The following is a 23,722-nucleotide window of genomic DNA, read 5'->3' as shown; positions in this document are numbered from 1 at the left end:
GGAACTGCCAAAGCGATCGTGTGAGATGAGTCCTCATGAAGCCCACGGGTTAGCTGGAGAGATAACCCTTGAACAAGTGAACAAATAATCAGAACCGTGAGGAGTGTGGAAGGAGAGCACAACAGAAACAGGGCAAAGTGGGAACTAGGCCGTGCAGGCTTCGAGAGGGCCTCCTGAGGAAGAATATGGAAGCCCAGGAAGGGAGTCGGGGCAGAAGCAGTGGCTTCTTGCAAGAACAAGAAAAGACGACTTTGGCTGGAACATAGTTTGGTGGGGTGGAGGGGCAGTTGTTGGTTGCAGCTGAAGCAGCTGAAGAAAATACAGGAAACACAAATTTTTGGAAAGCAGTAATCTCTTTATTACAGAGACAATTGGCCACTTGTTGGATTAATGTCCATTTGTTAGATGACTTTCCAGTCAGCCGTTTGTAGGATCAATTGTTCCTAGCTAACCATAGTTCTGACAGGCAGCATTTTCAAGTGTCTACAAAGACAAGTTAGCCGAGGAGTCCGGTTGGAGACTTAGTACCCACATGGTGATCAAGGCTGTGAAGCCAAAACTCTCTTAAGGTTTACCCGGGGACACACCAGACCCTTGAGCTTGATTATAGGGTAAAAGGAATATATATTTTCTAATCATCCTGGACACATTCAGTTTTGAACTTCATCTGCACCTAATTTCCTTTTCTTTATCGAAAACAAGTTATTATGTTCAATCAAAAACTTTAATCTGCCAAACAGAACTGAAATTCTAGCTAACAGAATCATAGAAGTGTAAAAACAAATCAGAGTCACTACGTACTTGCAAAATAACTATGGGAAGAGAGGAAGCACTCAAAAATTTCAAAACTATATGACTAGCATGTTGCAATCTAGCTAGAAAATAATTAATCATAGCAACAACATTAGAATAACACTGACACAGAAAAGGGGAAATAGGTCTCCACAATTTTGTTTCCATGAAATTAGAGCTAGGGGAAGAAAAAACAGTCATGGAAGAGGTGATGATTTCATTTCATTTGATTCTTTTGAAATATTCCATATCAGGAATTAGTAAACTATGGCCCGAAGGCCAAATCAGCTCATCTATTTCATAAGATGCCTGGCAAGCTAATTTTTTTTTACATTATTACATTTCTGATAAAAATCAAGAGAAAAGGATATTACATGAAATTAAAATGTCAGTGAACACAGTTTTGTTGAACACAGCCACGCCCATTTGTTTATATAATGTCTCCGGCCCCCTTTGGGCTACAATGGCAGAATTGGGTAGTGGGACAGAAAGTGCATTGCCCCCCAAAGCCTAACGTATTTACTCTCTGATCTTTTACCAAAAAAAAAAAAAAAAAAAATGCTAACCTCTGTCTTAACATAGATCAAATTGGGATCTGGTAACAAATGGCAGATTGTACAAGTATTCAGGCTGGGGAAAGACAGGCTTGGGTTCCAACTCAAGCATTTACTCGACTGTGAAACTGAGAAGCAATCCAATCTCCAGAGCCTCCAGGCTTCAACTCCCCCCTTTCCAGGGGGCAGTGAAATCAGCCAATATTCTGCTCATCAAGCTCTGGACCCTGCTGAGGGCTGGGTGCACCTACTAGAAGAAGCACTTTCTAAAGCGTTTGCATAAATGTGCTCTGAAGATTGGAGGTGGCTCTCTGTTCCTCAGTTTTCTCATCTGTAAAATTAAGGTCATGGTAATAGCCTCCTCTAGAGTGGTGAGTATTAAATGAAATCATAAACTGCTTAGCACATGTATAACACTTGGCACAGTGTCTGGCATTTAATATGTGCTCAGAAAACATGTTCTCAGTATTATTATTCCAAAAGAGTCAGAAGAGCAGCGATTCCAAGGGGAAAAAAAAATCTTTCACTGAATTATTTTAAGTGGAGACACATTTAGGAAATCTCCTGAGACAGATGAAGAGAATGGACTGCCTAAATCCAAACCTTCCTCAGACTCTAATCTTGAATCTCTTAAATCTAAACCTTAGTTTCCCCACTTTGAAACTGAATGTACAATTACTTTCATTCACTCATTTAACAAATAATTTTGGAGCACTGTCAGGACCCGGCACTGAGAGGGAGGCAACGAGCAAGACACGGGCTCTGCTGTCCTCGTCTCAAGACTGTTGAGAGACACCAAGAAGTAAACAGGAAATTACAGCCCAGTGACATAAGTGCCTTAATAGGACTGAGCCCGGATGCTCTTGGAGAACACAGAGGGCCTTCTTTATTTGTGGCATTTCCACAAGGATTAATCAATTGCTAAAGCAATGGTTTTTTATTTTGTTTCACTTTTCAATGCCTGTGAAGAGCCAAAAGCATCATCTTAGAATGAGTAAGATTACCAACTGCATCTCACCTATTTATGTCATTCTAATATGCCTAAAGGCTGCGTAGCATGTAAATACAATGCCTGGTATTTATCATAGTGTTACCCATTGTCCTCTTCTATTCTGAATAGGGATTTAATGCACACATCTGCAGGCACATTCTCATCAGCTCCAGCTTCACGTCCCATATCTATGAAATGGTAATATTACTGCCACACACCAGAGGTATTTGAGTTTGAATCAAAACAATGGTCAAATCTAATAAGAAAAAAAAATTATCCCGTGATTATTATTGATATTATTATTATATTATTATATAATATTATACTATTATATTATATTATTTATTACCCTATAATAATTAGTGAAATAATAAAATTCACACAGAAGACTGCAAATCATCAACCTAGGCTGAAGCAGCAAGGTCACCGTGACCCCTTTGACCGCTCCTCCTTCCCCTCCCTGAAGCATCTGATGCTGCTCCTTTCATGTTGGCCTCTTCATATGTGTAAGTATCCTCGTTTTCCCACGTCTTGTGCTGTTCCTTCTCTTATTCACTTCATTTATTCTACAGACCAAGAAGGACTTACATTTTCCCTGAGCCTGATTAAACTTTAAACAAATTTCTTCTGGACAATAGGTCCTTGACCTCCCTTTTTCTAGAGAAAAAAACTTAGAAAACTTTATAATTGCAAAATCTTTTTCTGCTTCTTTGAAATGTGTATAAATCTCCTTTAAAGTCTTTTTCCAGTTTTACAGATCCCAGGGGGAATGTCTTTCTTGATCTGAGAGCCATCATCATAGAAGGTGGTGCCCCCAACTCCCAGTCTCCATGAGAGGGTAGGAGCCTCACTTTAATGAGTGCCTTGCTCCAAGTTTTAACACTACCTCCTATCAGGAGAATAGGAAAAAGATGACTTTCCCTTCAGGTAAGGTTAGCAGAGACAGGTGGCCTGCAATTCCCTCCACTCCAGCTCTTAAACTCTCCAGCTCTCACTAAATGTGTCGTGATAATCATGTCATGTAAGTCGAATCATTATGCTGTACACCTTAAACTTACACAGCACTGTATGTCAATTACATCTCAATGAAATTAGAAGGAAAAAAACAGCTCTCTAGCCCTTTATCTCAGCAGAGTTGAGTTCATCTCTCTTCTCTATTGTAATAGTCTTGGATAAGGTCTTCCTTACCTTTTTAACTTTGTCCAGTGGAATTTTTCTCTATCACTAGGTATTCCTCCCACTCCAAGAATAAAGGAGGAAAGGAGAGAAGGAAAAAGGAAGGAAGGAAGGAAAGAGGAAAGGAAAGAAGGACCAGACAAATCATTGGTTATCTTTTCCTCAATTAAAGGATATTTTAAATTAAAATGCAGAAAGAACAATTTCAGAATAAAAGAGTTCTTTCAAATTGAGTAAGTCTAGGATTGTGAAAAATGCAATCCATTTTCTTACCTTTTTATTAGTTTGGAGATTATTAGTTTACTACAAAAGACAGACATGGAAGTTATTTACCTGATGAAAGATTTCAGAACTTTAGTGTAATGTGCAGTCTCACTTGATGCCATTTTAATAGCAACTTATTTCAGTCTTACAGATTTTCCAAGAATGTCACCATCTCTAAATAAAAAAATAAACCCCTGCTTTCCAGAACAACTTTGGTGCCTCTGTATTCTGAGAGAAGAAATTCACATTTAACTTTCACATGAACTGGTTGGATCTCTCCACCCCTGCCTTTAGAGCCGGATCCAATAGCCAATATTGTTGCTTGCAATACTTTTTCCTGGCATTTTTTCTGGAGGCATCATGCCTCCTTTGGTTACAATTTCGGCTGCCCTCCTTTCAACTAGTTCTAGATCAAAGAGGGGAAGAAACTTTCTAAATGCCTGTCGTGTGGTGACTCTAGTTGCTGAAGTTCGTATCCCACTCTGATAACCACAGCTCAAGGAGAGAGCCGTAGTCTGGCCCTTGGGACACGTGAACGTGGGAGATTTTCTTTCCTTCTTTCACTTCAACGCTGACATCTCTGTCTGCTGAAGTTTAGAGAACCACAGATCTATAGGATGAACTCTGGACTTTTTTTTTAGGCTACTGATAATCTGGTCTAAATTTTCCATTTCCAAGGCTTCCACTATTTTTACTCCAGCCAAATATATCTCCTCTCTCGATTTATTTTTGTTAATTAATTTATTTTTATTAAAGCATAGTTGCGTTACAATATTGTGTTAGCTTCAGATGTACAGCATAGTGATTCAGTATTTTTGCAGATTATATTCTTTTATAGGTTATTACAAACTAACTGGTATAGTTCCCTGTACTATACAGTAAATCCTTGTTGCTTATCTATTTTGTATATAGTAGTTTGTGTCTGTTAATCCCGTACCCCTATTTTGTTCTTCCTCCTTTCAGTTTCTGTTTGCTATCTACCTGTATAATGCTTTCCCACCTTTTCTCCTTGCCTAAGACCTGTGCTGTCTTTCAAGACTCAGTTCATCTCAGTTCCTCCATAAATACAAAACCTTTCTCTGGTTTTCTTTCCCTTCTTGCTCTACCTCCCTAAAAGCTCTTTTTTCCATTAAAAAAAAAAAAGAATTTGGTTGACTCTTTCATTCCACACAACTCCCAAATGTGTACCTCCAATCCAGATCTCTTTTTTGAACTCCAGACTGTATTCAGTAGCCTTTCTGACATTTCCACTGAGATGATAAGGGCATCTTTCACTCAACATTTCCAAAACAGACCTCCTTATCTTCTTCCAAAGACTGTTCTACCTGATGACAACTCATCTTTCTAGCTGCCCAGGTGAAAAAGCTTAGAACTATTCTATTGTCTTTCTCTCACACCCACATCTAATCTGTCCAGGTATCTCATAGATTCCACCTTTGAAACACATTCTACTCCAACCATCACTTCTTACCACCTCCACTGCTATCTCCCTAGTGGAGCCCCTTCTCCTCTCCTGGGTTATTGAAATAGCCCCAGAATTGGTCTTGATGTTTCCACTTCGGCCCCTGCCTGCAAAGTCTATTTTTGCACAGCAGCCAGAGTGATCCTTTTAAAACAATGTGGTGCTGTGTCACCTTCCAGTGGCTCCCTGTTTCACTCAGAAGAAAAACTCAAGTCCTTACAATGACTTACAAAACCCTACGTGATCTCTCCTCTCCCTCCACCCTCTCCTGCTCGTCTCAAAACTCCTTCAACCCACACACTGACTGCTTTGCTCTTCTTTAAGCTAGCAGATATAGTCCCAGCTTCGGCTTTGGCCCAGCTGCTCCCACTGCATAAACACCCTTCCCTTGCATGGTCTTCAAGGCTCACTCTCTCACCTTCCTCAAGCCTTTGCTCAAATCTCTCCTCAATGAAAATTATTTTGATCCCTTATTGAACATGACAAGTTGTCCCCTCACTCTCTCTGCATCTCTGACACAACTAATGTCCCTTTTCCTGAAATCACCTTACTCTTAAACCACCTCAGTCACATTACGCTCCCCTGAGAACTAGCAAGACCTTGAAAGACTTCCTTAAAGTACACAACCTGTAAATTCCAGATGTGTCATTTAATTTCAGCATCCTGCACACTGAGACAGTGCATGGTTATAAGGATCCAGACAAAGACTTGTTTTCCTGTTTGCATGGGAGAGGGTTGCATAAAGGTGGCTGGATGTACAGAAAAGGAAGGAGGATGGAGAAAGAAAGTCATTCCAGTGAGCTAAACACAGAGAAACCACATACCACAAATGTTTGTAATCACAACCACATCCCGAGGGACCAGAAAACCTATAAACTGCGACCGCCAAAAAACCTACAAATTGCAACAAGAATTGAAGATAAAAAGAAAAGAAAACTAGCTATTTTAAAAATAAAAACAGGTGTCAAGAGTTATCCAGGGAATTCAGCAGAGACCCAAGAGTGCATATGGATGCTTGTCTTCCCTGCAATGTTTTCTCACAACCAGAAACAAAGCTACCCTTCTACAAATAATATCGAGTTGTTCGGTTTTGTTTTCTGGAGGAAGCATGCCTCTAGGATTAAAAGATCAAAATATGAAATGATGAGATGTAAGAAAATGTTTAGGTTTGGGATTTTGGTCTTTTAAAGGGCAGGGATTTTTTTTTTTTCTTTGCTTTGATTATATATATTTTTACAAAGAAAATGCACTCATAAGAACAACAGCCTTGTGATCAGTTCCTTTTAGTGCTTCGTGTTTTCATGTTCAACAATATAACAGCAAGACTTTCCATAAACCAAAAAAAAAAAAAAAAAAAAAAAAATCCTACAAGGAAAACACTGTTTTATCAATGGAGTTTACATTTCAAAATATTGCATCTTAGGCAACAAACATCAATCATCTCAACTAAATTATAGTTCAATGTAGTTTCAAACTAAGATACTGCCAAGCAATAAAAATGGAATTCCTTATTCATGTGAGAAAGCACTAACAGTAAAATGGACAGAGCAATAAGCTCACTCATTAAAATGCACTAATAATTTCAAAATATAATAAATGCCTTAGATACTATAATGCAGATTTCATTAACAAAAAGGCATTATTCCAGGTACATATGTAATGTTTCAAGAAAAAAAATGCTTCATTTGGAAATTATTCTTCTACTGTATTTTGGTTTTAAATATGACTTTTCAGATTTATAAATATCAAAATAAAATGTATACTCTCATAAATTCCTTTTGAAGGAGGCGAAAGGGAAAAACAAAACAACCTAAAATAAATTCTATACAAATTCTTTCTTGTAATGGTCTCCAGCGTTACTGTCTGTACCTTCTTTACTATAGTCTGCAGCAACATTGAAGATCCATAAATTATTTCTGGATAGAACTATTTTTAAAAGGTAACTTTATGCAGACTGTTACTTACACATTCTGTGGCTGTGACTATTAATGAGCTGGAGATGACAGATTTTCCTCCATTAAAGCTCACTGAAACATCAAGAGTTCTGAAAGAAAATAAAGAAGTAATAATCAAAACTAAATTAAAAAACTAGAATATTGTGGGAGAATTTTATTTACTTAAATAATTTCAAACTAGCCAGAAAAATTTACTGAAAGAGTCAAATCCTAACTTTGTTCTTTCTTAGTTGCAGTCCTTACTCAGTAGCCAGAAGCAAATTCCTCAGGTGATCTAATTGTTCCTAAAACAAGCATTAACATAAATAGAAACATTAAGAAATCCCGGTACTTCCTGTTATTTAATTTAAATTTTTTAAATTTAGAAAAAAAATTAATTTAAAAAATTCCTTAATCCAGAAAATTACTGAGATTTCAGGTTCACAAAAACCTAAAAAAGGGGGAAAATATCCTTCTATCCCATTTAGTTTATGTTCCCTGTCTTTAGATATTACCATTATCACAAGATCATTCTTTAAGAATATAAAATTGGAAATAATAAATCATTCAAAGGTAAAATATAGAGAAAATGACCATGAAAGACAAAGATAAACTGAAGGAAATTTAAAAAAAGTACACGATTTATGTATTAGTAGGCATTTGTTGTAAATGGTCCCAGGATAATTAAAATATCCTGACAAAGGTAGAAAAAAAGAGAGGATAACTTTTGTCTATGGCTAAGAAATACCATAATTAAAACATAGCTCTCATTTTTATTTCAAATAATTATACAATTAAAAATAGTGAAATTTTTATTAATTCAGATTCTAGTAATTCATTATTTGGGATCAGTTGGTAATTTTTTTTAAATAGCTCTAAGAAGGTATCAAACGGAAAAAAATGACAAGGAGATTTTAAAGCATTAAGGAAACAACTCTTTTCCAAAAGAGTTTACAAAGTATATTGCCAAAGAATAATCAGTGTATAAGCAAATCAAAGCTATTAATTAAAGTGGAAGTAGCAGGCAACATTGTTAATCTAGCTTCTGTACAACACTATGCTCCAATTCTCATAAAATATTATAAATTCCAAGAATTAATAGCAGAAGCTTTGCTTTAATTACTCTAAATTGTAATTTTATTTTCTTTAGAAAATTTCTTCTCTGTGCCTTGGATTGAGTGCCAAATATTATTAGTTATGGAGAGTTAAGATAAAAAAGAAACAATCTGAAACTGGTAAGATTTTCAATAATGACACCAGAGTGAGGAGATGAGGATTATTATTTAGTCCCTGCCACATGTCAGACACTATCCCAGACATTTCATGGATATTATCTCATTTAATCCTTACAAGAACCCTTAAAGTAAGTAGTTTCACAGTTTTACAGCTGAAGTACCTAGGACCCAGAAATGTTCATTTCTTTGCCCAAAGTGGCAAAGCTAGGATTCTAGTAAATTTTGAATTCTTTCCATCATACTTGAGAGGCTTGAAGAAATAAAGTCCTTAATGTGTTTTTTTTTTTCCTTAATGTGATATTTAGTTTGGATTCTTACAGGGCTAGAGCCACCAGGAAAGATACAATTAGCAAACATAGCCAAACTCTTCTTCAAAATTTAGAATTACCCTCATTAAAAATATTTCTTTTGAAATATTCACTTCAAAACATTTTGTTTAAAAAAAAAGTTTAGCTAAATCCAGAAAAGAGAGAAAACTTGGGGTGTTTATACCAACTTAACTGAACTTTTGAACTATTTCAACACAGAATGCCAAGTTGCTTATTTAAGAAAGAAAACTTAAACCTGGTTGCTTATTCTGCAGAACTGAGTGCCTTGTTTTGTTTTGTTTCAGTTTGGTTTTTTGAAGACTAAGCATAGTTGAATCCAAAAATAATCTTTCCTAGCCACTAATTTCTCTACTTCAAAGCATGTACCAGAGAGCACACGGCATGGAAGGCATGGTTTTAGTTTGGGGGAAGATCATTTGGTTCATAATAATGTATGACTGAGCAGATAATCTTACTGACTCAACTTTTAAGGGATCAATAGACACTGACAGAAGTTGTTTATCATCTGGCCCGTAGAACTCACCAGAAGTGAACCAGTTGTCTAATCAATGAAGGAAACATTCAAAATGTTGAATGCTTATCCAAATGGAATAAGAACACAAGGTATATTTTACAACAAAGCTCACTCTTTTCTGTAGCCTCTTGTAGCATGCTGATGAGGTCTTGTAGGCAACCAAAACAATCAGATGTTATTCCTAAAATCTCAGTCTAGTATATACTGTGGCTGGTGTCAAATAAAACTGAGTTAAGTCTCCATAGCCATGAAAAGCCACCTGAAGATTCTTTTGACACATGGACTTCAATTTCAACAGTATAATCTTCATCTTCCTGAGGGCAGTAGCAGCCCAGTCAAAACATGACCGTCAGCAACAGTACTGATAATGACGGCTTTTATGGATTCCTTACTGCGAGACAGACACAGAGCTCATCTTATTTAACAACACACTGAGGGAGGCTGTAGCATTATCTCCATTTTCCAGATAAGGGACCCGAAGCTTAAAAAGGTAACTCACCCAAATGTTGGACTTCTCTGACTCTGCAGACAAAGTGCTTTCACCTCTACTGCATGCCACCTTAATCCTCGATAACCACTAGAGTCTTATATCTAAATTTCTCTCACTGACAAGAGCTTAGGGTCACTCCTCCAACTTTTTACTATATTCACGTATTTCTCATGGTTAACTACAATGGCATCTGCTATATGCTAAGATAAGGTATTTATTTGTGAATATACATAAATGTATATTTTTATATGCATATATATTTGCTGGGAAAATTTTTCAGAAGTGTTACAATCATGAAAAAAACACTCTAAGAGTTATTTCCACTTTTAAATTTTATCATCTGTTTAGAAGAACATTTTTGAGATTACAGGTATGATACTGGCACTATTATGACCCGACACCATTGTCCAAAGCTATGCTACCCCCTTGCTGGACACAGATTCATAAAACCATCTTCCCCTCTAATCCAGACTCAATAATTTGACCTTTCTTTTCTCCAAAACTGTGATATATGTATTTCATGTTTTGTCATATTTTATGTCACTTCCATTATCATCTATGGGTTTCTCACCCTGGTTGCTGTATAACTTCTACTGCTAGTTAGTACATTTATGACAATAGAATCCATACTCTCAGTTACAAAAACTTTATTATGGGCAAAAAATGTATTAAAGCCATGTTGTTTTTAATAAATCCTATACATAAGTGGGAGGTGAGTACAAAGTTCATCTTCAATTGTCCCAAGAACCAAATAAAACTGAGAAAGGGGACAGATTCAGCCCACGTGTTGGAGAATCAGGAGTTCTAGGTATGCACCCTAGTCATTACATTCTCAGCCTTGTGTTCTTCAACTGTAAAATGGGGTTAAGTGTGCCCATTTCAGAGTTGTTTTGGGGAAGAGAGCTTGATAAAATAATGTACATAAAATGTCCAACAAATCACCAGGAACACAGCAGGTACTCTATAAATTACTGTAACACTTGACTATTCTTTAACAGATTATTGAGAATATCAAGATACTTGTATATAAATATTTTAGATCCAAGTTCAAAAACAACACAGATAATATAGAAGAATGTATAGCAACAACAAAATAATTTCCTTAACAATGTTTTGTTCAATTTAAAGAATTTCCATTCTACTTACTGTTATATAACAATATAAAGAGCTAAATTGTTCAAAAATTCCTAGTACATAATGCCATGCAGGTTCCTGTAAAGAAATTTTTCAATACTACTTCCTTCTTGTTACAAAGCATTATCTTGATTAAATCCCACGTTTCCACTATGTTGAGCTGTGTGCTTGAACTTTACACCTAAAACTGCATGCCAAATTGGTTTATGAATGTTTATCAGGAAGTTCAATCAGTCACTCAGTCATTCTACTACTAATTAAACCAATATTTATAAATTGCCTACAATATAGCTAGGCTGTACTTGGTGATAAGGCTGCAATAAAAATAAAACAAAATATTACAATGTAATCGAAAGGCTTAGAACTGAAAACTCTGTCTACTTCCTTTTCTATAAACTGGTTCTACATTGTTTAGAATTGTTTACAAATATGTCCATATACTCTGCTCCATCCTCAGAGTATTTTTTTAAGTGGAAGGATAGAAGAAATCTAAACAACATAACAAAAAGACTGCTTGAAGTGCATTTTAATGTCAATTGGTACTCAATACCAATAAATAATAAATAATAATAAAACTAAATTCAAGTGTACTAATTTCATGACACATAAGAAATTATTAAATAGTATTGTGATATACAATTAAGTAAATAAATTCAATGTCCCAATGGTCACAGTGCTTTTATTTAATTTGTAAAGATGTATGAAAATTCCAAAACAGGAGAATAGCTCAGTGCCATATGTTAGGGCTACTCAGATCTGAGAAATCTCATATTCCATGAAATACAGTGGACATTTCAATCCACAGTAACCTATTTGCAAAGTATTCATTTGCTGCTATATTTATGCATATCCAATAAAAGACTGCAATTTTATGATCCATTAAAAAAGATGAAAAAATTAAATAAAATTGTGAAAGACATTTGCTGGAAGTAATAAATAATTTACCTCCAATTTTAACAGACTGAAAATTAAACTGGCAACTACTCAAAAAGTTATTAAAATTATGGTGACTTAAGATATTTTGAAATTAAGGGCTACTGTTTAATGCTCTGCAGACCTTTTCAAAAGTTAGCTTAATGCATAATGTTATGAGTTGAAAACAAGGTTTCATATTTGTGACTAGTTTAAAGAATCCACTTCTAGTTATGAGTATATGTAAGTGAATGCTTTGTCTTAGGACATTTTCTTCAAAGTGGTTAAAGAATAAAATAATTGAATAAAACAATTTCTTTTTGAGATATTTCAATGTACATATATAACTAAAGCAAACACTGCAGTCAAGAAGATTGCAAGATTTCAGAAGGAAAATAAAGCTGTATCAGAAATGTACTGGACATCACACTTAAAGTTGCATCGTAAATTTTTTCAGTATTACACTGAAAATAATCCCATTTTAACTGCTTTGCATATTTCTTAAAAATACTAAAATGATACTTGGAAATTATCACTCAATTTTTAGCGCCTTTCATCCAAAACTGTCAAGTGTCTTAGTAATAGTAAAAACTTTGATAATATAAAATTTAGAAGTAGATATATAAGAAATATCTTTTATATCGTCATGCAGCTGCCCCTCTTTGAACAGTTTTATAGTTACCGAAACACTCACTAAATGATGCTAATTATTACAAAAGTCTTCCTTACATTGGGCTGAAATGTGCCTCCCTATATCTTCTACTCTTTCCTCCTCTTGTTCTTGGGGCAATAAAGAGGAAGCCTCTCTGTCACGTGACAGACCCGACATTTGAAGAGAGCTGAGGTGTCACACCTGATTCATATCTTTTTCAGTAGTTTAACTGCATCCCCCTTAGTATTTCCATACTTGGCAACATCTTGTCGGCCATCCCTAGTTGTGCTGGAATTAATTGTTGTTCCTCTTTAAAAGACAATTTCCAGAACTGACTATAATATTTAGGATGGAGCTGTAATGCAGATTAGGGGAACTTACCACATTTATAGGTGTAATCAGAAAGCAACACACCATGGGAACAAAGAAATAAGCGTTCCACCATTGGGGGAGGGCGTGTAGAGAAATGTAAAAACTGAGAGGGCCCTGAGCCTTAACCCATCTCACCAAGATTCTAATATTTTTATTAAAAATAAAGACATAAAGTCCTGGTATCCATGATGAAAAAAGTAAATGAAGTCTCATTCCTCATAGAAACAGAAGAAAGAATAAAGTTGTGTTGCATCACCTGCTACTAAGATAATGGAACTGGGGACTACATAGATATGCAGATGGAGGACATTTGGTCAGCGTGTGGCCTAGAGTGGATGGCTGGATTTGCCCGCAGGCATTCACCCAGCATCAATGGGCTGTGCAAGCTGTAGCTGGGCCTCCGCAGCAGCCCGATGTCCTGGCAGCTGGAAGGAGACCCAGTGGTTTACACATGTGCATCTAGGATGTCTGCTCTGGGGGTGAGTGCTGTGGATGTTTCTGAGTGCACTCCATCTTCTGGTCTCCCCACTACAAGAAGCTCGTCTCAGGCCATGGCTTTGCCCAGAACCAGCAGGTTATTTGGAAGTACCCAACCATGGCCAAGGTGGCTGAGCTCAGACAAGGTCTGAAGTCCTACCACGAGCCCAGATGGAGCCCTGCAGCTATGGTGCTGCTTCAAGTTGGACCCTGACCAAGGAGGGAAGGGGGAGAAGACCAGAGCAGCCATAAGCAGCTTCATCCACCAAGTCATCTGATGAAGACCAACTGATCACCGCTGTTTGTGTTTGTGTGTGTGTGTGTGTGTGTGGTGTGTTTAACTTTTCTAATAAAGTCATGCCTCATTCTCCAAAAAAAAATCTGATAAAATAAGTTCACCTAACATACACATACTGGTATATATATTTTAAGTGTTCATGTGAGAAGTTGTGCTAAAAAGGCAGTTTTGTTCAACCAAGAAAGGGAAATAGAATTAATCAGTGTTATTCCAGGCAAAATGAATTATATTGAAAAAGTAACAATGTTGAGGAGAACACAAAGACTCTATTACCAAGTCAGGCTTTAACCCCAAGTCTGCCACACATCCATCTCAATGATTCTTCGGTATCAGATGCTTAAAATGTTCCACATACGCTGATGTCCCACCGCTTCTGTCAACTGTCTTCCCACGCTGCCTTTTAAGAGAACTAATACTATCAGTTTCATCTGATTTAGATATTTATTTCATATTTGCCAGAAGATTCTGGCCAATGTTTCTGAAAGCACATTTAACTATACCATATGCCTCCTTAAATCATTTCTATCAGACAAGCTGTAGGATAAGGCTCTGGTTCATTCTGTTCTGTTTTTCTTTCTTCACAATGTGTTTATGTATATTTACCCAATTTGCTCTGTTCTTCTTGCCAAATTACAGGTTTGAGATCTCAACTATTCCAGAGCAGCTGTGCTATTGTCGAAGTCTCACTAAACAAGGCTCAGAGAACAAGCCCATTTTGCAAGAACTGATGGCGCCTGCACATCAGCCCAAGAGGTGAGCGCCCTCAGATGGGCGGGCTTCACAGAACTTCACACAGTCCTTCCTACTCACACTTAGGAGGTTTTGGTGCGAATGAACCACTGGCAGAAATTAACTCCCAAACAATCTACAGATGTTTTTTAGGTAAGACAATTGATTTAACCATATGACATTTTAAAATTAAATTATATCCAGTGGAAAAAATAGAAAAGAATAATCTCAGTGCTACCATCCTTCTTTCTGTTTGTATTAAAACAGAATTTTAAGAATTTGTTTATCTCAGTCTGAAATTCTATCCTGAATGGAGAAATTTAATAGAGATGTCTCTCAAAGAAGGTACTCCAAAGACCCATTCCAGCAATGCTAGATACCTGGACAAGACTGCCCAGAGAGCTTTAGCTTTTGTTTACTCTGTGACATCAATTTCCAAATGCAAACCCAGGTTCCAGCTACTTTGCTACATCCTTAGGCCCCATCTCCAAGTAAACATCTTCACGTTAACTCTCTTTCAAACCAAAATTCGTGAGCCCTGGGCGTTGAAACGAACAATGCTCGAAGAAAACGTAATGCAGGAAGTGACAGAAAGATGAGAAGGGAACTGAAAGAGCACGCTAACGAGATGAGGCACGTGCCCATGGATCCAGCTCTGAGACGATGCAGCTGGCTTTGAGGCTGGCCGTCTGGGGTCACTTCACCAGCACGTTGTGAATTATTTAAGTGAGAGAATAAGGGGAACCATCACCACATCTGTCACCCTCGCGTAGGAAAAGCCTTCGTTCATTGTGGGGCCAGATGTGTTTATTTGAAACATAGACTAACTAGCTACTTAATGGGTTTGAATCCTTAGCCAAAAGCTAATTAGACAAACATATTAAGCATCAGTCACCTTACAAGGCTAAATGGTTTCAGTTGTGTTGGTTTTAATCCAATCTCATATGACAGCTCATCACCCACAAAAATATCTGAAGAAAATTCAAGCAGAGGAAAGGTCCAAACTACTTGCAACATACTTAGGAGAACAAATAACGATATCATCAAATAGCCAGTACAGTAACAAATAAAATCTCGTAAATTTTGCCTCAGTGGTTTTATGTACTTGACACAACAACAAAAAAAAAAGGAAAGTCAAAGTAATTATTTTAGACAGCTCTCCTTCCAAAACATTCTCAGTTTGCTTGTAGGTGAAATATTAACATCAAAAGCCAAACAAATGATGATTTTTCATGCCTGATACTTATTACATCTTACATGACTATTAAAAATCACATCTCTGGAGTATTTAGCCAATCTACCAGTCACTAAAGAATATCAGAATTCTCCATGGTAGTCTCTTCAAAAAGAGACTGTGCCCCAAGGCAAATTCTAGAGAAAACAAATTCAGTGCTGAACAGGACAGGCATTCTATAACCACTTAGGAGAAAAAAGAAAGCTGTCCTCCTGAACTAGTAGTTACTATGAAAAAGCCAAGATAGTTTTGTGCTCTCTGCAATGGTAGGACCTTCCAAACAGAATTCCGAGGACTTTTCTCCTACCTGATATACCCAGACGTCAAACGCACTGTTTGCTCCTTCTATACACAGTAAATCAAAATGTTTGAGAAAAATGTATTCATTCTTTCACGTAGCAAACATTCAGTGAATCTGCTGTGTGTCAGGCATGGCATTAGGTGCTAGAGACACAGCAAGAAACAAACAAAATTCATTCCTAACAAGAAGGAGACACAATAACAAACAGATAAATGCTTTGAAGAAAAAGTAAACCTTGAAAAGGGAATGGAGAGTGTTAAACTCAAGACGGGGGGAGGTTGTCTGATTAGGGTGACTGGGAAGGTCTTACTGAGAAGTTGACATCTGAACAAAACCTGAAGAAGTTGAGAAAAGAGAGTGAGACATGAGGGGAAGAGTATTTCAAGCAGAGAACAGCAAGTGTAAAAAGTGCTGGTGTGGGCGGAAGCCCACATGGTTAAGGAACAACAAAGAGGCCAGCATGACCACGACAGAAGGGGCAAAAAGAAGATGAAGCTGGAGACACAGTGAGGGCCAAATCCTGAGGAACCCCGAGGAACACTGCAGTGATGAGGCATTCACCCTGAACGTAATGAGGAGCTCATCCTCCAGGGGCGACATAAACTGACCTGTTTGAACAGGATCCCTTTTGCCAAGGACAGAGGCAGAAAGCCCAGTTGAGAGGTGAATACACTAAGCAAGAAAAGGCAGCAGTTTGGTCTAGGATTGCCATCAGTGCAGGTGGTGGGGAGGACTGCATTCTGAACACACTTTGAAAGCAGAGCTGAGATTTGCTGACTGGCTGTGTGTAAGAGATCAGTAACAACTCAAAGGTTACCTGAACAACAGGAAGGATGGGGCTGCCAGTGGCTCAGATACAGAAGACAGCTCTGAAAGCAGACTGGTAGGGGGGCAATCAGGAACATCAGTACAGAATTACAGATTCAATAAAGTAAGACCAAACTTGAAGTCAATAGATTTAATACTGCTATCATACGAGACATTATAACTCAGAAAGCCACTGAGCCCCAGTGTGCCCCTAGGGTAAAGATGGCTCCATGCAAAATGGACCTGCCTCGAACTCCAAGGCCAGTCTAATTGAACCATAAGCATGTTATCAATAAGACGAGATTACTACATGACACAGAAAATAAATACTTTCTTATAGAAATAAAAAAGATTCTGGTAGTCTTGCTTTTATAAGTCATATTATCCAGACTTTTAATGGATTTAAAATAGAAAGCTGACACCAGCTCCAGTTTCCTTGGATGATGAGAAGTGATGTCCAATAGCTTGAATATTTAAGCATCCACAAATGTCAAGTGCTCAAGTCAACTTCAAACTACTAAAATGATTCTCTTAGGTCACAAAGGAAAACACAGTCTTCACTCTCTGAACACTAACTCAGAGTTTGGACTAGGGCCTTATATTTTTTAGTTTTCTCTGCTCTAGGTGCAAGATCAGTATAAAGTGATTCTTGAAAACTGTATTCTATTCATTATCCTAAACGTATTGCATCCACTACTGTTGAACTAGAGAGCATTTGAACTATTTGCAATTATTTCCTTCATAGTAGAGAAGGCAGGGGAAAAAACTGCAAATGGAAATATTAAGTTGCTGGTAAAATTATCTGTGTATAGATGATTAAAATAAAAACCCTTCCAAACTAAACATCCTTTATTTTAACCAGCTATCATTACGGTTTATTACCACACCAAAGAACATGAAAATATAGACATTAACAGGACTGGAACATCAATTAAAGAACAAATATTTCCTAGACTAAGGTATGCTTTATTAAGCCTTCAGCTTTTTAATCTTTATACTTAAATACTATGGTAATTCATCAAAATCCCACTTTGAAACTTTGTGTGTGTGTGTGTGTGTGTGTGTGTGTGTGTGTAAATTCAATACTCTACAGTCCAAAATAATGGCTGTGGCTCATTTAAAGGCCATAACAATAGTTCCCAATCCTATCCATTTAAATATTTATAGAGGCTTTTAATCAATACTTAAGAAACAAGATAAAACAGGCTTTACCATTTTCAACCTACTAAGAATATGTATAGTTAAATCATAACCACAGTAATTTGCCTAGTGTTTACTATTTCATATTTAATCTGCAGATCAAGAAAAGATAAAATAAAACAACTAATGTATATTTTGTCACCATTTCCTAATTTGTAGCTAAAAAGTTCCTAAATGTTTTTAATGAAATACTTACTCTCCAACTTCATGCAGGGCAGGTGCAGGACAAAGCATAGAATTACGTTCCACACTTACCGGCATTACACCTGGAAAATAAAATGCCATTGAATTAATAAAGGGTTTTATGTATCTCACACATTTTCATTAATAATATGAAGACATGTAGCAATCAGAGTTCAAGTGTGGAACATTAGCTATATTAGCATGAAAAACCAAAAAGATACTCATCGGAAGAAAGATGAGAAGGAATAGAGAATGAAAAATAGAGATTATATGCCTCATTGATATATAATATTGGTAAATTATAAATGATGATTTTTTGACATAGAGTAAGTTCACATGCAGCTTGTAGATACTATAAAATTATCAACTTTCCTCCTCATTATGCTAATGTATTAGATTGTTAAGGATAAGTGATATATATTTTAAAAGCACAATTTAAAAATGATGGAGTAAAGAAGACAAATGTCCAAAAGATAATAAATTTATTTTAAGAGTTTACTAAAATAATTATGTCTATGATACATAAATACATTTTATAAAGCTGAATGTTTACACTGCCCTTGTAATTTTAAGAATTTATGAGAAAAATTATCTAGACTATAAATATTCCGAAAAGTTACATAATCAAATGGATAATCCTAGAAGGTGAATGATGAAAATAAAATACAGTATGATTTAATTCATTTGTTTGAGGATTTACTTTAATAAATTTAACCTTATATAGCTAAGTATAAAATATGTTTATAGTGTAATCAACTTAAATGTGTAATCCAAAGGAGTTAGGTAAAGCTAACGCCTAGATACAGATGACTACTGAATAAGAACACTAAAATTATTCTGTCCTTTTCAGTTGTAGAACCTCCTAGGAAGAGAGTTTGTTACAAATATCACTGTCTTGCCTTACTAAAATGATGATCGGATAGGAAAGAGAGGAATTAATCATGGCATTTACCATGCTGAGATCCTCACACTTCAATTAAACAAACACATATTGAGCAGTTACTGCGTATGTAGCCAAAGCTGTGCTAACCAGAGGGCTTAGAACCATCAGATAAACAATAAAATTGTAGATGAACCTCTCAAAAAATAATTCCACCAGAGTTCATAGAATCGTAGCATCTGCCGTAGAGTATAAAACCTTAGAAGACAACGTAATTGTCAATGAGGCGAAAATGTCTCAGTAGAGATCCAGAATGCTCCGAATACTAAGATCTATTTAAAGAGGAGGAGTTTTTACTCAGAATGAAGATGAAAACATTATACTCATCTGCTTTTCTGAAAGCCAAGCAAGGGAAAAATAAAACCTAATTTCTTAAATATGATAATTATCAATGAACACTGTGCTGGGTGGGCATTGAAGATACAATGTATCTGAAAGGCAAAAAGCTTGTCTTCAAGAAACTGGCTGACAAATTATCGGAAAATTAGATGAAGAAAACAAGTGACAATAAAATAAGGCAATAAATAATAGAGTAGTCCAAGATAGTCAGATTTTCAGGCAAAAGTGACAAGAAATAAATCTGGAGAAAGAGGCAATTAAATCAAGCAGTGCATGTAGTCCATACAGAAGACAGTCAAGAAAACTGGGCTCATCTCTCAGCTCTGCTCATTATTCGTTGTGCCCCCGCAGGCAAGTTATTTGACTTTTTCAGCCACTAGCCCATCATTTGTATAAAAAAGGCTACTCAGGATAGGGTCCAGCAAATACTAAGTTATGAGCAAATGTTTCCACTATTAATAACCATCAACTAATTATTATTACTACTTGGTATTACGACTGGACTTCATTTCTCTCCTCACTGATTAAAAACATACATATAGCACAGTTTCATTTGGGGAAAAGAGGAAAACTCTTGTCACCGATACGCTGTGCAGATATTCAAGCAACACTGAGACCATGAGGACCTACTCTTTGTGTATGTTTCATTTACAGTGTAAGTACAGAGAACACTGCCATTCCGGCTGCCCAAGTTGAATCCTCTTCCGGTCAAAACAATTTGAAATTCCTCTAGAAGTAAAAGGGAAAATAAAAATTTTAATCACTGCTTTACAAAAAATAACAAAGAGACATAACTTAAAAGGATCAAGATGCACAAAATGAATTTCTTATTTCTATTCAGCCAACTAATAACAAGGAAGATGGGCTCTTCTCACTTTCTTCGACCCTCTAGGGAAATGCGGTGACACTACCACTCACTGTCACACGGAGACCCATTATTTTATTTTTAAACAAAGTGTTTTCCAATAGTGACCAAGATATTAGAATTGAAGCATAACAGTCATTCCCAGACAGACACAATAGAATCTTGCTCAAATTCTTAGGAAAGAACTTGCCATCTTAGGAAAATATCCGCAGGAAAGAAAACTATGTTTTTCTCTCCTGTCAGGTACTGAGGAATGCGAATTTAAAGAAATTAATGCCTCAGGTTCTCTGGTTCTTTGAACAGTCATGTGTTATGTTTTCTTTAATCTCTGACACTCCACACAGAGTTCTTTAACAGCTTCTCCATGCCCCTAATCCCAGTTTTATTTTCAGTTGCATGCAACCTTATAACACATCAACAGTCGTGCATTTTGGACTAATAACCTATGGTCATCACTGAAGAAAGCTGATTTAGCTTGTACTCTGCGTAAGAGGAGCAGTCACTAAATGTTAGAGGGTGAGATAACCTGCTAGAAGAATAGTTAACTGATCAAATGTCTTGAATGGCAACTAAATGTTCGCTGCTTTGCTATAAGAAGGTATCTCAACTATTCCAACACTGATTAACTTTCAGTCCTCTCAAAGACTTCCTACCCAAGATAATCTAGCATATATACGGTAATTAACTGTGAAAGAAAATACTGCCATGCCACTCTCCATACAGTGTGTTATGAAAGGAATTTTTCTTATAAGTTAAAATAAAGTGTCATGCATTTAAAGTTAAAATGTAATTCAGTAAAAGGAACATGAGCCTCTGGAGTCAGACAGACAAGAGTCTAATAGGACACCACTAACAGCAAGTACTGAACCTGTCTCTGCCTCGGTTTCCCCATCTGTGAACCAGGGATTATAGAACTGTCAAATAGCACTGTTATGAGGATTAGGTAAAATTATAAATGCAAAGAATCCCATCCTGCTCTGGAATATTCAGATCCATTATTCCTCTTAAATAACTCAATAATCTTTAATTAGAGAGTCTAAAAGATGCAGAACTTCATCCCACATCCAGCAGTTGGGAAGCTCTGTGGTAAACTGCACAGCACATTTCCTACCCTACCAGACCCCATATCTCTCCTTCTTAAAGTAAACTGCAGGTCAGACTTGAAGAAGAACTAGAACAGGCCAGAGAGAATCACTCTCTTTGGGTTGGATGGCTTGAAAGTGTTAAAACCTGAGTCCGTTCTTAGCACCAACTCTGAAGCCACCTGGTTCTTCCCTGTCATCCATCCATAAATCACTTTCTATGGGCCTTAAGCTGGTAGGTATTGTACTTTGGCCAGGTCACTGAGGCCTGGAGCCCAAAGTCTACAGATATATGACTGTTGGTATAATCAGATAAAAGGGAAAATTCCTATTTTATTTTACTTGTCAGAGGAAAGGTCTCAAACATGAACTAAATATACAGAAGATTTTAAAAGCCTGTCACACAATATGTTCATTATTTAAAATAACACTCCAATCTTAAAAATTTGAATTTAAAATAGAAATATTTCAAGGAATTATTTAAAAATTCTTACAGAAAAAGATGCCAAAAAAGTTAATTTTGTTATTCTCTTTCCAACATGAGTTTCAAATCATGTATTTTAACTAGGAAAAAAAAGTACAATTTCTTACATGGTATTTTTAAATTCTAACCACTTACCCCCCACACAGACACTTGAGGGCCGCAATTCCAGGACTTCAGTGCATGATTGAGCTAATATCTAAAAAGGAAAAAAAGAAGACCAAGATATAGAACGAACTCTTAACAGGTAAAATGAATCATAAGATCACTAATAATCGTGTGGTCCTCCCCTTAACTTCAATAGACGACAGAGAACATTTATTAACTATCATATATACAACTACCGAGGTCTTACGAAATTTCTGTGTTGTCTCTCAGTATATATTCTAAGATTGTATTCTGTAGGAATCCTTATTTGATTAGAGTAACTACAGATAAGCCCAGATAAAGTGGGTTGCTGCCTCAAAGTCTGGTAGCCTTGGATATGAAAAGATAACTAAAATTTCCTGATGGCCATAAAATCCATGCTGACTTTCCCCATCAGGCAAAAACGAGACAGCAATTCAGACCTCCTGTTTAATTATGCTAATTTAATGTTTTCTACTAAAAGATTCAATATAATATCAATAAACACTTTTTTATTTGACTCTGGCATTTCTATTCAATTTCTCCGCCTCAATTCCCATGGATGCTATTCCTCCTTATATGCATCAAACGTTACACTTGCAGAACACAGGCTCCTTGTGGGAGCCAAACATTATTCTCAAAAACACAGACTCTGTACTCCAGCATTCCCAGAGCACAGGAACAGAATGGCTTTTCTTAGACTTGTTCTGAGAAACAGAAACCACCATACAAGGCACAAGGCTACAGGCGAAAAACAACAATGACGAAATGAGCTGCTCCTAATGGACTCAACAATCCTGTCTTTATTTTTAGAACTGCTCTGCGCTACGTTAGCAAAGTCAGACAAGTTCCAGATGATCTCTGAACGACATTCCTTTCTTGACGGAAGTGGAAGACAGATGATGTACAGTCATTTCTAGCATCTTTTGCTCATAACTAAAACAGGAAGGAAGAATTGTGGCAGGAAACAGAAATGCCTTCCGTGCTTTCTTTAATAACAGTGGATATGTAAATTGTCCGACTCTTAAAATCAGCTGGATCGAATCACGGAATTTTTGTTGCTGAATATGCATCTCTGAAAGAGGGAATCATTTGTACTTTTTAAGATGACTTCCCAGTGAATCGACTTTTCATATAGTGATAGAGGCTTCAGTGATTAGGAAACAAACAGAGTAACATTTTACATCTGAGAAACTCCAAATGAGGTCTATTTAAACTCAGAAATGACCAAAGACATTTCATAGTCACTTAAAGACCTTTCAGTGCCAAACACCTCTTGGTCTGCTATTGTATCTCCTATAATTGACACTCCTTTGAAGAAAGAGTTTTGTTCAATTAAGAATTTAGGTAACCATTGAGGGCCATTGTCAAAGGTTAATGTGCCCTCTTGGAAGGAAAGTATCTCAAATCACTAACATCTTTAAATATTTTGACATACTTCAGATAACAAGTCTCTGAAGGGAACAGAATATAGAAGTTCTGCCAAAGGAATATGAAGCTAAAAAGGTTCCAGCTAACAAATTGGGGCATTATTGCTTTAGCTTTGGCCGATTTGAGATAAATGAGAACTAAGCTACGAAAACAGAAGGTCAAAGGAAAACAGAAAGCCCTCAAATCTATTTTATCTGCCAGCAATTCTGAAAGGATTTATTTAGAAATAAATCCCATTAAGGAGACTGATAGTATTTCACAGTTTACAAACTTTTTATTAGTTATTTTAGACACACCTCTATCAGCAGTACAGAAAAATGTTTCAACACAGAAAATTGTGAGAGGGAAAACCCGAGAGATGTTATATGAGATATATGAAGTGAAAGTACTTAAATATCTTAGTAAAGAAAAAAATGTA

At 36.5% G+C, this 23,722-nt stretch overlaps 1 protein-coding gene and 1 pseudogene across 4 annotated transcripts in view; both read right to left on the bottom strand.

The window, feature by feature from the left end:
• Nucleotides 1–23,722, bottom strand: part of ANTXR2 (ANTXR cell adhesion molecule 2) — a 134,102-nt gene that overhangs the window by 75,775 nt on the left and 34,605 nt on the right. For 3 of the 4 annotated variants that reach the window (XM_032457136.1, XM_032457130.1, XM_032457151.1), the window contains 5 exons: nucleotides 21,886–21,946; nucleotides 19,950–20,048; nucleotides 18,054–18,123; nucleotides 16,668–16,730; nucleotides 7,205–7,283 (listed from right to left, as the gene is read on the bottom strand). In XM_032457136.1, the coding sequence (XP_032313027.1) occupies nucleotides 7,205–7,283; nucleotides 16,668–16,730; nucleotides 18,054–18,123; nucleotides 19,950–20,048; nucleotides 21,886–21,946 (372 nt within the window). The remainder of the gene's footprint in view (nucleotides 1–7,204; nucleotides 7,284–16,667; nucleotides 16,731–18,053; nucleotides 18,124–19,949; nucleotides 20,049–21,885; nucleotides 21,947–23,722) is intronic. The other variant, XM_006190358.3, reaches the window with a different exon arrangement.
• LOC102521436 lies at nucleotides 335–5,117 on the bottom strand (annotated as a pseudogene).

This window comes from Camelus ferus, chromosome 2 (assembly GCF_009834535.1).
Source record: "Camelus ferus isolate YT-003-E chromosome 2, BCGSAC_Cfer_1.0, whole genome shotgun sequence".
Classification (NCBI taxonomy): Eukaryota; Metazoa; Chordata; class Mammalia; order Artiodactyla; family Camelidae; genus Camelus; species Camelus ferus.
This window is presented reverse-complemented; position numbering and strand designations above follow the sequence as displayed.